This window comes from Bombyx mori, chromosome 15 (genome assembly GCF_030269925.1).
Source record: "Bombyx mori chromosome 15, ASM3026992v2".
Taxonomy (NCBI): Eukaryota; Metazoa; Arthropoda; class Insecta; order Lepidoptera; family Bombycidae; genus Bombyx; species Bombyx mori.
In genome coordinates, this window is record NC_085121.1 from 11,306,073 (window position 1) to 11,322,388 (window position 16,316).

The 16,316-nt window shown below is 34.8% G+C and overlaps 1 protein-coding gene across 1 annotated transcript; it reads right to left on the reverse strand.

The window, feature by feature from the left end:
- Nucleotides 1–247: 247 nt before the first annotated feature.
- Nucleotides 248–12,062, reverse strand: LOC101743108 (eukaryotic translation initiation factor 2A). Its single transcript, XM_062672635.1, has 12 exons — nucleotides 11,905–12,062; nucleotides 11,695–11,836; nucleotides 11,083–11,218; nucleotides 10,502–10,581; nucleotides 9,495–9,673; nucleotides 8,996–9,150; nucleotides 8,500–8,584; nucleotides 7,375–7,550; nucleotides 6,608–6,783; nucleotides 5,037–5,290; nucleotides 2,523–2,716; nucleotides 248–1,237 (listed from the first exon to the last, which is right to left on the reverse strand). Exons 1-12 carry the CDS (start codon nucleotides 11,924–11,926, stop codon nucleotides 1,112–1,114), a joined length of 1,725 nt encoding a protein of 574 aa, XP_062528619.1. The 5' UTR covers nucleotides 11,927–12,062; the 3' UTR covers nucleotides 248–1,111.
- Between the last annotated feature and the right edge of the window lie 4,254 nt (nucleotides 12,063–16,316).

Below are 16,316 nucleotides of genomic sequence, written 5' to 3' on the forward strand. Positions count from 1 at the left end.
ACCCCAACACACGCTATTGGATATTTGTAAATATTCGTGCTGTATTCAGTGAAATATCACAAAAACTGTTAAATTTAATTGTTTCAGTTTATATTTCAAGTGAGGTTTGCATTTAAAACAACTACGAACTGGTTTTACTTAAGGGCGACCTCGAAAAATGCAACGAGATCCTTAAGTGCATAAAACCGGCTGTACCGGCAGGCTTGTCTTTTATTGAGGAAAAAAATAACAAGAAAAAAAACCAAAGTTGCATTTGTATAGGCGATATACATCTTTATTATTCATAACATCGTAACATTTCATCTTTAATTAACATTCATTTTAGTATATAGATTTTTATGAAAGAACTTATAAAAATGTTTTAATGTGTCAACCCTATTATAGGGTTACAATACTATTGTTTTTTATTTCTATTATTTGCTTTTAAGCATGTCTTTACCGGTGCGGTCATTGGTACTGTGTTTAAATTGCCGGAATTCAGACGGTTCATCCTCTTTTAAGACGCATTCGCGTTTATGACAGATGGAGAATTTTGCCGGATCGTCACAGTCGTACAATATGCGTATGTACGCGCTTTATTTTATTATCTATATTGAGCAGCGGCCCGAAACCATGTTTTTTGGTCCTTTTTTTATTCTTGACGGTCCGTTTTCTTGTCGGTCGATGCCTTAACCGGTCTCTGAACCGCCGAGGCGTTTCACCCTGTGCGCTGACTGGATGGAACATGACTTTATTTGCTTAAGACCATTCACTTAGGCAGTATATTTGCTTGGAGACCGCCGTTCGGTCCGGTACTATTATTATTGAGAGATATGCGTAGTAAGTTAAGTATTATACAGGGTGTCCCATTGGTACATCTATATTTTTTGTAGTCAATGAAATTTTCGCTAAAAACACCAATAAAAATAGCAAACGGCATCGAGAGATTTTTTAAATCTGTCGGAACCGCAAATCGAACCCGTCAATTAAAATAAAAAAGGGTATTTTTTTAAAAGGTAACTTTTCAAACAAATTTGGACTTTACAGCTTATATTAATATTTAATTTTTTAACTTCACCTATCTTAATGAAAGCAATGTAACAAAAATGTTAAACAAAGGTATTCATTTTTATCATAACTTCAGCTGAGACAATTCTTGCAGTAATGCTTGTTCGTTGTCGATCTTGGCGAGTTGGTTCAACTCTAGCGGCTTCCCGGCGGCTTTTTGCTGTTTCAATTTGTCTATGTCGTTTAATTTCTGGAAAAAAAAATACACATTTTCAGTCTATGGTAATGTTTCGGAAGTGTGGTTTTAGCCGTATATTTATGAGATTAGGTCCTTCTGGTCTAAAAGATAAGACGTCTGGCGTACTCGAATCAAGTCATGGTTGTGGTAGTGAACTGGCCAAAAGTATTTGGACCATTAAACATAGTCCCCCTCACCATCAACATGAACTTCCTATTAACTTTCTCCGCTAAAAAGGTAGTCTACTCGCTTAGAACTTTCATAGACGCTAATAATATAAAATTGTAGTTCCTACTAGCTGTTCAATGCAAAAATTGTAAAACTAAATAGGTAACTTTATTATCAGTTCATGCCTGTAAAGATAATGTCTTAGCATAATTTTATTGATACCCCCACTACCCGACGTTGGCAAAGTTGTATTTAAATCTAAGTAACAAAAGCCAAAAAGAAAGAAAAAAAAAACTCGAAACGCTTTTTTACTTCGTCATAAAATAAAATTTACTGATATTGTTTATTAATTTAAGCCACCTCTGGGATCATCGTGACATAGTCAGCGTTGGTAACGATCTTAATGTTGAAGTTGAAGTACTCTTGGTCATTGATTACCACTTAACACAAGGTAGGTTTCCATCTTGTTTTCTAAACGATAGACATATTATTTTAACTTAACGTGAAGTGTAGGTATACCAAAATGCTCACGGTATGTATTTTGATATACATTAAAAACTTCTATTGTCTACATTCACAATGAGTTATCCATGTTTTATAAGTCCGTCTATACGACCAGATATTAAACTACATAACACTAGCGATCCGCCTTCGCTTCGCTTCGGAAACATGATTTTTTTTTATTTATTTATTTATTTATGTACACACAGAAAACAAGACATAGTACAGAGTAATAGGAAAATTATGTACAAAGGCACTGCTTATTTCTATTAAGAAATCTCTTCCAGCAGACCTGCGAGAGGATAATGAGAATAATAATAAAAAGTGATGAGTGTGTGTAGAACAAATAACACATAACTAAAATAACAAATACAACATGAGACAGAGAAATACAAATTTTATTATTGATTATTTACGACATCATGTTAGAAACGTCAAAAATTACAGTATTTCTCCACTATTTAATGGATGTTATTATACATATAAACCTTCCTCTTCGATCACTCTATCTATTAAAAAAAACCGCATCAAAATCCGTTGCGTAGTTTTAAAGATTTAAGCATACATAGAGATATAGGGACAGAGAAAGCGACTTTGTTTTATACTATGTAGTGATGTTAGTTCATACCTTGTTGATGTTCTTGATTTTCTTATCCTTTTCGGGATCGCCCGTCGAGACGAAGGGTTGCCGTGTAGTGGTGGGGGGGACCGGCGAGGACCCATCTTCCGGGGACACGTCGCCTTTCCCCTTTTCTTCAGCTTTACGAGCTTTTCGAGCTTCACGTTTCTCTTTCTGCTTGATCGCTTGCTTTGACGGTCCAACTGTTTTTATTACATTATTAATTAATGAACAAATTAAAAATAATCGACGCTTGAAAGGCAAACGTGACTAAGCGACAATGCGTGAACTTTACAGTAGACTAATTTAAAGTTGAAATACCTGAAAAATGAATTCTATTTTAACGAATCTCGCTGTAGGATTGAAATTATTTTAATAGACGTAGAAATATATATATATATTTTTTACGCATCGAATACGGTTATTGCCTATCATTTATGTACTAAGCAGTTATAGTCGCTTATAGTAGAATTATTTTGTCCGTGCAGTTTGGGTCATAAAAAATCGGAGCAGTGAAGCGAGTATTTCGCTCTCTCTTCCACTCACGAGCCTTATGGACGGGCATAGTGATGCGCATTATTGTTGTCGATAAGCGTTATCGATAGTGTATTTAATTTGTCATTTTGTGGGTTAGTGATAAAAATCAAAGAAAAAATCATTAATCGAACACTTACACCACATATCGCCGCAGCAGGTTAACGAGAACGGCAGAAATTAACACTTTGTAACTTTTCGGGATCTATTCTTATTTCAGTGAAAATTTTTAACACATTGTTGATAACAACACGTGCAAATATTATTTTGAATAAATTCTGCCGTTTTGATACAAAACAAAGGAGTAACCATTGTGTCACTAAAGAAATTCAGAGAACGAATGCATAAAAACACATTTCTCTTCGACATAGTAATGTACTATAATTTGCAGGTAAGTACAAATGACTCATAACATAACAATGTCTCACCACCCTTCGTATACCACGCCGCCGCCGTGAACCTGCCTTCGATGACTCATTTGTTTTTATCGATAATGGCGTTGCGCCCGCGCAACATGATCACCGCCCTAGCCGGGCTGAGCTATGTTTTATGACCCAAACTGCACGGACAAAATAATTCTACTATAGTCACGTTTGCCTCTCAAGCGTCGATTATTAATTCACAGACATCATGTTATATGGATGAAGTGTTCGCTCCATATTGCGTGGTTTAAAGTGAAATAAAGTTTATTATTGTATATTTAAAAAAAAAGTAATAAGGAAAAAAAATGACAGTTGAGTTTGTTTCGACGGTTTTTCTTAGGAGTATGGCTATTTTATCTTCTTTTTTTCTTTTTTTTATTTACATCTATAGATGAAATAGTTTACATCCACCTGGCCTTGGGTGTCGTCGTGGCCTAAAGGATAAGACGTCTGGTGTATTCGTATCTAGCAATGTACCGGTGTCCGAATCCCACCGGCAGGTACCAATTTTTCCAATGAAATACGTACTTAACAAATGTTCACGATTGACTTCCACGGCGAAGGAATAATATCGTGTAATGAAACCCACAAAATTATAATTTGCGTTATTACTGGTGGCAGGACGTCTTTTGAGTCTGCACGGGTAGGTATCACCATTCTGTCTATTTCTGCCGTGAAGCAGTAATACGTTTTGGGTATGAAAGGCGGAGCAGCCGTTATACTGTAAAAACTGAAACTTAGAACTCATGTCTCAAGGTGGGTCGCTTACGTTGTATATGTCTATAGACTCCGGTAACCACTTAACATCAGGTGGGCCGTGAGCTAGTCCCCCAATCGAAGCAATAAATAAATAAACAGCTATGCGAATAAAGGACACGCAAGAGAAGGGTGTGAGTGCGGAAATGACGTATGATAGTAGATACAAATCTAACTATCTTAGCACACCTCGAGTCTTAACCGATTTTAGTAATTACATACACTAGTGGTCCCGCAGTAGTCGAAATTCGGCTATAATTAATTGAAAGTAGAAGTCTTTACACTATTATGATTCTATTGTCAAAGACTATTATACTTCTATAACCACAGATTTCGCCAAGACTACACTTTGGACAAATTTTAATATAAATAAAGACAAAAAATATTTAATCTATTCTCAATTTGACCACAGACTATAAGCAACAAGAAAAGTTTGACAATAAACAAATAGTATGCATGCGCGTGTGTCAACTACATGGTAGTGTCTAATGTCTTTATTTATTGATTTAATGTATTTTTATGCATAATTTAAAAAAATATGAACATTCTGCACACTCTTCTCTATATTCTTTATAAGTGTGAGAAATTTCATACTCCTCCGTCCGCGCAATTTTCGTAAAAAGGGGTACAAAATCTTTGCTTCACGTATTTATATGTATATAGATATTGCAAAAACGGGATTTGAAGGATTGTCCATGCTCTTCTAATGTTCGTGTTAGAGAGGGATAGAAGAAATTGCCGTAACATGGATATACGATATGCAGTCAGGCTTTTGTTACACGTGCTAGCACCAAGAGCATAATATATTTACCAGCAGGACTCTCTCCAGGTTTATGAGGTTTCTCGTGTTCGTGTAGCGTAAAGTTTGAAGGTCTGCTCCGAGCTCCTGGGGGGCGATAGGCGCCCATTGGCTTCGGCGTTGAGTCCTCGATAGCCTTAGGAGCGCTCTTCGATAGATCCGTTTTGGGATATGATCCAGGCTGCCAGCATATTGCCAGAAGATTCTCCTTCTCGCTACACGAACGCTTGTGCATCAATACGCCCGTGTAATGCCATATTTTATATCTGAAAACAATAAACGGATTTAAAAAATATTGCCGATCACCCATTCATGTTCTAAGCTTCGAACAATTGCCTCCTAAACAGTCCATATCGGACCATTATAGATTTTAAATTACATAAAACACAACCAATACTAAATTATATATTCGTTGTATATTGTATATATCTATATATTCGTTGTGAACTCAAAAACTCTATATAGAATTACACAAAAATAGGTTGTTGTTAGTAGGTTAGTAATAGTAGTAGAAATAATAGTATCAGAAGGGCAATTAGTACTAGTAGTCAGTTAGTGTTGTTAGTAGGTAAGAAACAGTACTTAGTATGTAGTACGTATTAGTATGTATTATAATAAAAAAATCTGCACGGGTCCACACGGGTAGGTACCAACACACTGCTTACTACCGCCGTAAAGCAGTAAGTAGGTAATGCGTTTCGGTTTACAGGTTTACAGCTGTTATAATGTAAAAATTGAGAATTTAGGACTTATGTCTCTCTATATATTGTTGTCTGTGGGCTCCGGTAACCACTTAAAACCAGATAGGCTGTGAGCTCGTCTAGCCATCTAAGGAATAAAAAATGTGTGCGCATACAAAGTACACATGTTAGAACTGCAACTTCTTCGGCAAACTAATTTTTAAATCCATTTTATATTTATGTAAAGAGAATTTATGAAAGGTTTTTATTTTATTTTTTAATGAAAAATAGTACATTAAATTCTCAAATGACGAGTGAGAAATTAAAATGCCATATGTTATTTGTAAATATTGAAATTTCCTAACCTTCAAACTAATTAACATAAAAAATTGTAAATTAACAAAAAGATAACAAATATTATATATTACTTACTCTGAACAAATGCTTAGTATAGGACGATTTACAAATTTATCACAAAATGTTTATTTATAAATTTAACTCGCTGTTTACACGCTGTACATATATTAATGATAATGTAAATAATTAAAAAATATATGCGTTTACAAGTTTGTAGTACAAGAAATTACGCAATAGAATTGCCATTTAAAGTTCTGATATGTATTTAACTAATAAACGAATACATCAAACAATAGCGTGTATTTTTTCACGATCTCCCTTTCTCTCTCGCTCCATGGCTGTGGTTCATACTACGTTCGCCTTCTCTCACTCTCTCTCATTCTGTCTCGATCGCTCTCTCCCTCTTCTTGGACAAAAACGTCCCACATTTTCGAGTCACTAATATTATGATTATTGCGTTTTATCCGTAAAAAAAATACCCTCATGCGCGCAAAGAAGTTTCACTTCAAAAATATAAAATTGGAAATTCTAGTAAGCTAAACTCACCCATTGCTAACAGTGAGCCTAGGGTAAGTAGTAGCAGTCAGGAAGGTTTCACCCCTCGGGTCCCATTGCAGGAAAGTTGTATCTGGAGCGGAACAAGTGCCCGCCTTTTTGTACCCGCGCATGTCCCACACCTCGATGTGGCCGGTCGCTATGTTCCCAAAGCCTCCCAAAAGGACATGTTCGAAAGAATTACGGAATTTATTTCATCATCATCATCATCATCAGTCCACTCATTCACTGCTGGACATAGGTTTCTCCTAATCCACACCACTGAGCCCGGTCTTCGGCTCTTATCATCCACCTCCTGCCGGCCACTGTTCAGGGGTCATGGCATATAGCCAGGGGCGTCCCACGTTACATTTTCCGCTCAGCGGTCTCCACTCTAGAACCCGTCTACTCCAGCGATCGTCAATTCTACGGCATATATGGCCAGAATTTACTTAATTGCAATACAATTTATTGTATTGAGTAACATAGTTACGTACGTAAGTACGTGTGCACTTCATTTTCATGGACATTTCAAAGCAAAACTTTATTTTCTGTATAGCGTAGCAGCAAAAATCACATTTTTTTTCAAAGCAAAATTTTCTTCAAGTCAATTTTCATTGAAACTTTTTATTGTAATTATTTGAATCAAAACGTTTTTCATAATTAGAATTACATAGTACAAGTACTGTTTAACCAAAATGCCTGTGATATATGGTGCAGATGATTTTTCCTTGCTACATTTGACTATGAATCACTAATTTTGAAATATTAAAAAGGATATGAGTTCCTTCGGGGGAGAAGTAAATCGAGTTCCAAGCTCCGGTGCCAAACTCGAAAAGAGGTTCGCATTTCGCATTGAAGACCGTCGCTTTGGCCGGGGCGTGACCGTACACCGCTATCCACTCGTTCCAGTTGCCCGGGTTCCAACTAATCGCGTGGATGGGACCTTCCTTACCTAATTCCAAACAGAATGTTACAAAAAAATACGTTACGGGAAATCCATGGCTATCAAAACGGGTATTCCGCCACCCGTCTTGATGTACAAGTTCGGAAGGAGGCAGGCAGGAGGTTTTTTACACACAGCGCCATCTACTAAGTTAAAAGTTGGATGAGTTCGGCTCTGATAAAGAAAATAGCCTGTATATCGTTTTTATGCTATTGCATAGCTTTTATCGCGGGCTTTGAGCGCGGCGACCGAATCAAGAAACTCCGTAACGAAAATAAAACCTAACACCCCCCACTCCGCCTACCATGTAACTCCCATTCAACACATTCACACGTTGCGCTTGTGTAGTGTTTGTGAATAAGCGCGCGGCGTGACATCGCACTGCATGCACATCATGAAAAGTCTGCCCATCTCTCCCTCACGCGGTCTAGCTTATGAGTGTGAAGGGAACACTTAATGTTTTGCTTTTGTTTATGTTTATAAATATGGCGTGGTCTTATTTTATTATTGTTTTAATATTAAATTATTATTATAAAAATGCTATGCAATAACTTTACCGCGGCAGTCCCCGAGTGCCACACTTTTTTAGAGGCTATTCCAGCTACGCCCGGACGTGTAGGTGAGCTCACGGGCTCAATTTGAAAGAATCACTATCACTAACCCTAGCAAGAGCAGTGCTTCGCAGAAACTACCATCGCATCGGAATCGCGAACGATTGAGAAGATCCGGCGTGATACTCAGTGGGATGTGTCTATGAGTTAATTTTCTCGTCGGACTCTTCGTCGTAGTCGAGAGGCCTAATAGCACTGAGAGTAAATCCGGGGGATCCGACAAGACATGTTTCGGGCGACATTGGCTTTGTGTTGCCCCGTCGCGGTCGCATAAGGCCTGTTTATCGTATCGTACTTATCTAGCTTAACAAGACCTAGCATTTAGTTGAATACAGCGAGACACTTACTGAACGATACGATTCCAGAGTTCCCTTTGACGTCGCCATGCGATAGCGTTTGTTTTCCGTAGTACGAACCGCCCGTTTTGTCAACCTGCCGAAGGATGTTTTCAAATCAATCAAATCAAATTTAATCTATAAAATAATCAATTGAATTACATACGAATTGAGTATTTTTAAAAGTGGAAATGAAGGGGTAAATATGAATGAAAATAGTGTGAATGCTTTTTTTTTTTCATCCCACAGACGTCCATTGCTGGCATACCATAGGCCCAACATTGAATACAATAACCGATCCTGTGTAGACTGCGGATTTCCTGCACTCAGCGGATTCCCGCGACCTTTAGCAGGTCAGCGGTCCATAGGTAACTGACATAGCCTGAAGGATTGCAAGATTGAAGTGGGCAATTCAGTGCTTGTAGAACAGATGGCTGCTGGGGCCGAAAATTCATTCAAGCTCACCGTGGTTAGCCTTCCCGCGAATTAATTTTTATTTTCAACTCACATCTGTCTGTGTCATAGCAAACACATTTGTACCGCGTCTGTTCCAGTGGAACACAGCCTTATCAGCTTGGAAGGATGACCGGGTGACAACAGCTTGACTAACATCAAATTGAGGGTATTTAAATACACGCCAAAATGATGGCTGCCCTTGTTTACCTGGAATCGAGTTTGAAAAGTTACTTATGTGCTTCAGAGTGTTTAGTGCGTGTTTCTTAACGTTCTCGATAGCGTAAAAGTTAAGCCAATTTTGTATGCAGTTGGAACAGCGCCCCTAGCGGCAAACATACGTAAACGATCCCACTCCATACAAATATGAGCTAACTTTTACGCTATCGAGAACGTTAAAAAACTCGCACTGAGCACACTGATATTATCAGATATACTTCGACAAAATAAGTTTTATATGAATTGTTCTGTTACAATTTTTTTTTCTTTGTCAATTGTTATATGAAATCAAATTATTTGGAGCTTGAATTAAACTAATTTGGTAATTGATTTACCTAATGTAAATACAGCAATGTAATAATTCGGAGAAGGACTCGGCGAGAGACTGAACGCCTTTAATTTTTCTGCACTGTATTGATGGACATAGCGTTCTAAGTTCCCATCTTCATATATCTGGATTTTATTATTTAATTGAATGGCAAATAACTTCTCATCCGTAGACCATTTTGGCTCCCTATTAAGAACATAAGCATCTTATACATCACAGAATTAATTAAAAACAACGAGTTATCTCAATATTTAAAGCAATAATCATATTCAAACATAAGTTCATAAGTATATTTTGTTTATCAATGTAAATCTAATTGTCCTATACTGAATTTATATGAAAAAAAAAAATTATATACAATTTTGGATTGCGTTATTTCGAAACTGATTGATTTTATAGACATTTTACTAGTACAAAAGCAAAATTTTAATTAAAAATTGTACTTTAAAATTTTCCATTATTATGCTAATAAGAGTTTCATGTCAATATCACTGACGGAATTTATCCTCACAAAATTCGCACCTCATTAAATAAATTAATCCTCACAGAATTAATACTCATAGAAATTAGTAGCGTGCTTCAAATAGCAGAATTACTTACGATACCTACATAGATACACCGCCCACGTAGATACACACCGTCACTAAATTTCTACCGTGAATCATTTATGCACTTCAGTTTTTAGGGATATACAATTGAGACCATGGCGGCAGGGGACAATCTTGTTTTGATGTCTAACTGGCTCCAGAAACTACTTAATGGCAGATGAGCCGTAAATGTGTAAGAAATAATAGTAAAAAATATATTTAAAATTGCTGCTGGGCTTTAGCCATGGTTTGGTTCCATTTTGATTGGTAACGAATCATAGTGCATTTTATTAATTTTATAGAAGAAGAGCTGATAGCTTGAACCAAATTTATTGCTTTTATTACATGTTTTTCCTTACAGCTATTCTTTAAATTTTAAAGTAAATTTTTTTGGATGAAGTATGTAGAAATAAAAAAGTTGACTCACCATCCTATTTGATTTTTCTGTACAAATGATCCAACTAATTTACCATTATCTGTTTTGAATACTCTGAGGTTTGGTTTACCCTGTCAAATTAACATATTAAGAGTTACATCACAACTTTTGAATTATTTTAAATTAGTTAAGGGTGTTTCCCTAATTTTTGTTACTTTCTTAATCTAATCTTGAGCATTTTATTTCTAGCACTTTAAATAGTTTTTTAATCAAGTTACATGCGCTGTTTATACAATTATTTTTTATATTCCTTTTAACTACTTAAAACAATAAAATATATCACTATTTTATATATTTATTGAATAAATGGTATCTCAGCATTTCGTTACAAATAAAAAAAACATTTAAATGATGGTTAATTAATTTATCTGATCTCAGATTAAAAGTTCTTATTTTGTAATATTTTTTACCACTGTTAAATTCTTAATCTACTAATAAATATATTTCCAGTTAAATTATAGTTGACAATGAAGAGCTATTCAATCAATTCTTAACTAAAAATAATATATGACTGTTTTAAGAATAAAATATACCAAAATTATTAAATTTTAAGGAAAAAAGTCATTATTTACCTCAGGATTATCTTTAGTGATGGCATACATTTCCCAAACCATAAAAAAGTTGTCCAATGGAGAGAAAAACATCTCCTTAACGTTTCCATCAATTGATGCTGTCGTAGACCAGTCTGAGCATCTGACTATCTCAGATCTATAATAAGAATATTGTATGATACTATTAAATAGTTCAACCATAAATGTAATGTGCTAATAAAGCATTTATTATATATTTATGTTACTGTCTGATATGGAACTTAGAGCCTTCTTATAGCTAGGCCCAGGTATCATGTATGCTTCTAACACAAGAAGTAACTAGTTAACTGGGGAACAAGCTTTATGATCCAATTTTTCATAGACATTTGTTAACTGTACTGTTTGGTATCTGTGTATAATATAATATTTGTTACTGATATTGGCGAATATTAATTTGTAAGTCTCAGAGTTATCTTCCACAGTATTTTGAAGTAGATTTGAGTAAACACTAAGATCATATTTAAACTATATTCAAGAAAAAAAAAACAAGCTTCCAATCTAGTGTATAATGAATAGTAAATTCACAAAATTTAAATATTTTTTGTTAATACTTGTCAATAAATTGAGCTCCCTTTAGAAATTAAATTTACTTACTTTCTATCCGTTCTATAGGCCAAGTAAGACCCTTTAGGGCTACATATAATGCCTCGTACATTTGTTGTTGATTCATCTCTTAAGGTTTTCTCACAATATGGCTCTTTAAACTCAAGCAAGAATATACTTTTATTGGTTAGACCTAAAAAAGGTTATTATTTTTTATTTCGAGCATAACTATTGAAAATAATACTAAACGATAATTATTACCTGCGACATGCGGGTTAGTCATTTTTACTAGTTTCCTATTCTAAATTAACTTATAAAATAATACAGATTTATCGGCAATGCTCTGATTGGGTTTAAATTTTTGACATGTTTGGGATTTTTTTGCTGTCTTTGATTTTAACTTGTCAATGTCAAATCATAAATGACATTTAACTGGTTAGCACGTGGAGTTGAGTTATCGTGGCTTATAGGAAAGACGTCTGGTGCATTCGTATCTAGCGATGACCTCCGAATATATCACGATTGACCTCCAAGATGAAGGAATAACATCGTGTAATAAAAAGCAAACCCGTAATTTGCGTAGCTAATGGTGGTAAGACATCTTATGAGTCTACACGTGTAGGTATCACCGCCCTGCCTATTTCTGCCGTGAAGCGGTAATGCGTTTCCGTTTGATTTGAAGGATGGGGCAGCTGTCCTAGCTATTGGTAAATATACTGAGACCTTAGAACTCCTATCTCAAGGTGGGTGGCGCATTTACGCTGTAGATGTCTATGGGCTCCAGTAACCACTTAACAGATGGGCTGTGAGCTCGTCCACCCATCTATGCAATAAAATATATATAAAAACACGTTATTTCGGATCCTCTCTATCTGTTATCGGTGTTTTTAGGGGTCCCAAGCAATAGCCACCGCTCCCGGCGAACACGTCGCAGGGTTCATCATGAAAATTAATCCACAGAGGTAGTTTTCCAATTACAGAGCTTATTGCGACTCAGTGGCACATAATGCCGAATTATGCTGAAGCTTAATTGGAACGTGAATTACGCGTGATCAAATGCATCAGGAGAGTGCGCTAAGTTCAGTGTTGAAAAAAAAATATTCATGGAGTTAGCAACCTCATTGATGTATAAATAATGTGGTAGGCAATAATAATTGGTTGAAAACAATTTACGGTTATTTTAAGTAATTTGGATTTTGATTATTTCATTAACATTTGATTTACGTTTTGAGTATTTTTTTTAAATGAGTTCTAAAAAAATTATATAATTGAATCATCTTATCCAGATGATAGTGATGACGATGAGTTATCGAGTGCTCTGAGTTTAAATCAATCAATTATTTCATTATCAAGTGATATATTTACTGAAAATATATATGATAATGAAACAGATGAGTTATTTGAGCCATTAATAAAATATCTGATGACAGGCAGTACTTTTGAGAGTGCTCGATTGTGCGAAGCGTTGCTGTAGTTGGAACATTCAACGTTGAGCATTATGCCGCATAATGTGCTGTAATTGAAAAACTACCAGATACAGCCCGCCGAGTTTCTTGCCAAATCTTAGTGAGTCGCGATTTAAATTACTTATGGGTTTTGACTGCAATCCGGTAGTAGATTCAGAGAAGAACTGCTCTTGCTAAAGCATTTGATAGCAGGTATCTAAGAATGAGTCTCGTGAGCTCGCCTCCATGTCCGGTGAAGCCACAGAACAGGTGAAGCCAGCATAACCCCTCGAGGTTAACAACAGTAGGTGTAGGCTATAATTTTTTTTTAAACATAATTTGCCTTTTTGTAAAAACGTGAGGAGCGAAGGTTTTTTTGTTGAACCACACTGGCCAACAGGTAGTTTTCCAATTACAGAGCATAATGCGACTAAATGCCGAATTATGCTGAAGCTTAGTTGAGCATTATGTCGCATAATGCGCTCTTGTGCTGTAATTTGAAAACGGCAACTACCTACGTAGTAGACCACTAGATTGAATACGGTGCATATTTTAAAGTAAATGACAGTAAAATGTTCCCTTAAACGCCATAAACCTAAGAGATAGATACCGTACAATGGGGTAAATAGGGACAAAATCGACCTTCAGATTGAATTTTAAAATAGTTCCAATTAAATAGTCACTGCTCAACCAAAGAAATAAGTTGAGTCTTGAACGTACCTAGGTGATAAAAACCGTTACATTATTTTAATTATTCATTTTAAAGAAATAATCGGTAAAATAATGGCCGTCCCAATTTACCCAGCGTCCGGGGTAAATTGACACGGTTAAGGGTTAAATTGGGATATTTGTAAGGGTTGTCAACTCGCAGTACTGCGATATATAGGTAGGTGCCATATAATTATTTATATGGACCGAAATGATGAATACAATCCATAATTTAAGCACAATACACAACATAGTGTAAATTAAGCTGGTTTCTATTCCGAAGCGATGTGACGTGAATGATAATCAACAATACAATGATAAAAAAAAGTATGTGCATGTTATATTTTAGAAAATTATTATTTAATTTCCTTAAAAATCACAACTCTGAAACAAAATCATAAAATAGAATAAAAAATAGAAAATAAAAGGACTGGAAATGCATTAATACAATTTTATTTAATCAACATTTTCAAAATGATCTTTGAGCAAGAGTAAGATATCAGGTGAATAAGATAAAAAAACAGCTTTATCTGATTACTGCCAATAATAACAAAAATAAAAGAAATTCTTTCTAAGCTAAATAACTAAACTCAATTAATTCACTCACTCATAATTGGATATCTCGGATTTTTAATTAATGTTACATTTAAAATCTGAGGCCTGTTTTTATTTGTGTGTGTTCGTTGTGAATGTTAACAAAATCATGATTCGACGCGTGAATAGATTCTGAAATAACAAAAGTTTTGATTCGTTTGAGTTCTTTTAACTTTGAATTTTTTTTATTGCTATAAAGAACATACGACCGGGCAGATATTACAAGGTAAATGTCGCGAAAAAAAGTAATTATATATATACTTTTCTTTTACCTATAATACTTACATAAACTAACTGATAAACACATTAACCTTCTTTACATCACGCAATTAAGTGATAGTATAGGCTAAAAAATCTATTATAAGATATCAGTGACAACCCTAACAAGCCATCCCTATTTTGTCTTTTGGCGTTCCAATTTTGTGTTTTCTCGTCCCTAATTTTTCCAGTCTCGTTCCAAATTACCCTACAAACGTCCCAATTTTCCCCAAAAAGAAAGGAAAAAATATACATTTTTTATTTTGTCGAAATATTGTATTTAAAATAAGAATATTGCAACTTACCGTTTGTTGTGGTATTTCCAGGTGTATTAAAAACTTATATAAACTGTGATCTTATTGAAAAAACAACGATAATATCACTTTTTATAAAAGTTCTTTAAGCTGTTTTAAAACGCACTTTTCAACCACTATTTTAACTTTAATTTGACGAATTTTTGGGACCAACTTAACTCATGTTTAGTACTTCCATAGTTAACTTGGTTTTTCTTCTATACATTGATAAATATTACCTTAAAGAAAATTAGGTAGATTCCGTGCTACAAGTACTTTGAGAATCTTCCGCAGGTTTGTCCCAATTTACCCCAGGATCCCAATTTACCCCATGTCATCCGAACAATGGGGTAAATAGGGACAAAATCGACCTTCAGATTGAATTTTAAAATAGTTCTAATTAAATAGTCACTGCTCAACCAAAGAAATAAGTTGAGTCTTGAACGTACCTAGGTGATAAAAACCGTTACATTATTTTAATTATTCATTTTAAAGAAATAATCGGTCAAATAATGGCCGTCCCAATTTACCCAGCGTCCGGGGTAAATTGACACGGTTAAGGGTTAAATTGGGATATTTGTAAGGGTTGTCAACTCGCAGTACTGCGATATATAGGTAGGTGCCATATAATTATTTATATGGACCGAAATGATGAATACAATCCATAATTTAAGCACAATACACAACATAGTGTAAATTAAGCTGGTTTCTATTCTGAAGCGATGTGACGTGAATGATAATCAACAATACAATGATCAAAAAAAGTATGTGCATGTTATATTTTAGAAAATTATTATTTAATTTCCTTAAAAATCACAACTCTGAAACAAAATCATAAAATAGAATAAAAAATAGAAAACAAAAGGACTGGAAATGCAATAATACAATTTTATTTAATCAACATTTTCAAAATAATCTTTGAGCAAGAGTAAGATATCAGGTGAATAAGATAAAAAACCGGCTTTATCTGATTACTGCCAATAATAACAAAAATAAAAGAAATTCTTTCTAAGCGAAATAACTAAACTCAATTAATTCACTCACTCATAATTGGATATCTCGGATTTTTAATTAATGTTACATTTAAAATCTGAGGCCTGTTTTTATTTGTGTGTGCGTTGTGAATGTTAACAAAATCATGATTCGACGCGTGAATAGATTATGAAATAACAAAAGTTTTGATTCGTTTGAGTTCTTTTAACTTTTTTTTTTTTTTATTGCTATAAAGAACATACGACCGGGCAGATGTTACAAGGTAAATGTCGCGAAAAAAAAGTAATTATATATATACTTTTCTTTTACCTATAATACTTACATAAACTAACTGATAAACATATTAACCTTCTTTACATCACGCAATTAAGTGATAGTATAG

Coding starts and splice junctions, on each gene's coding strand:
- LOC101743108 (XM_062672635.1), bottom strand. CDS start 11,926: ATGACTAACCCGCATGTCGCAG. Junction 5,291..6,607: donor AGGCTCACTGTTAGCAATGG/GTGAGTTTAGCT, acceptor TATTGTTTTCAG/ATATAAAATATGGCATTACA. Junction 2,717..5,036: donor ACCTGGAGAGAGTCCTGCTG/GTAAATATATTA, acceptor TAATAAAAACAG/TTGGACCGTCAAAGCAAGCG.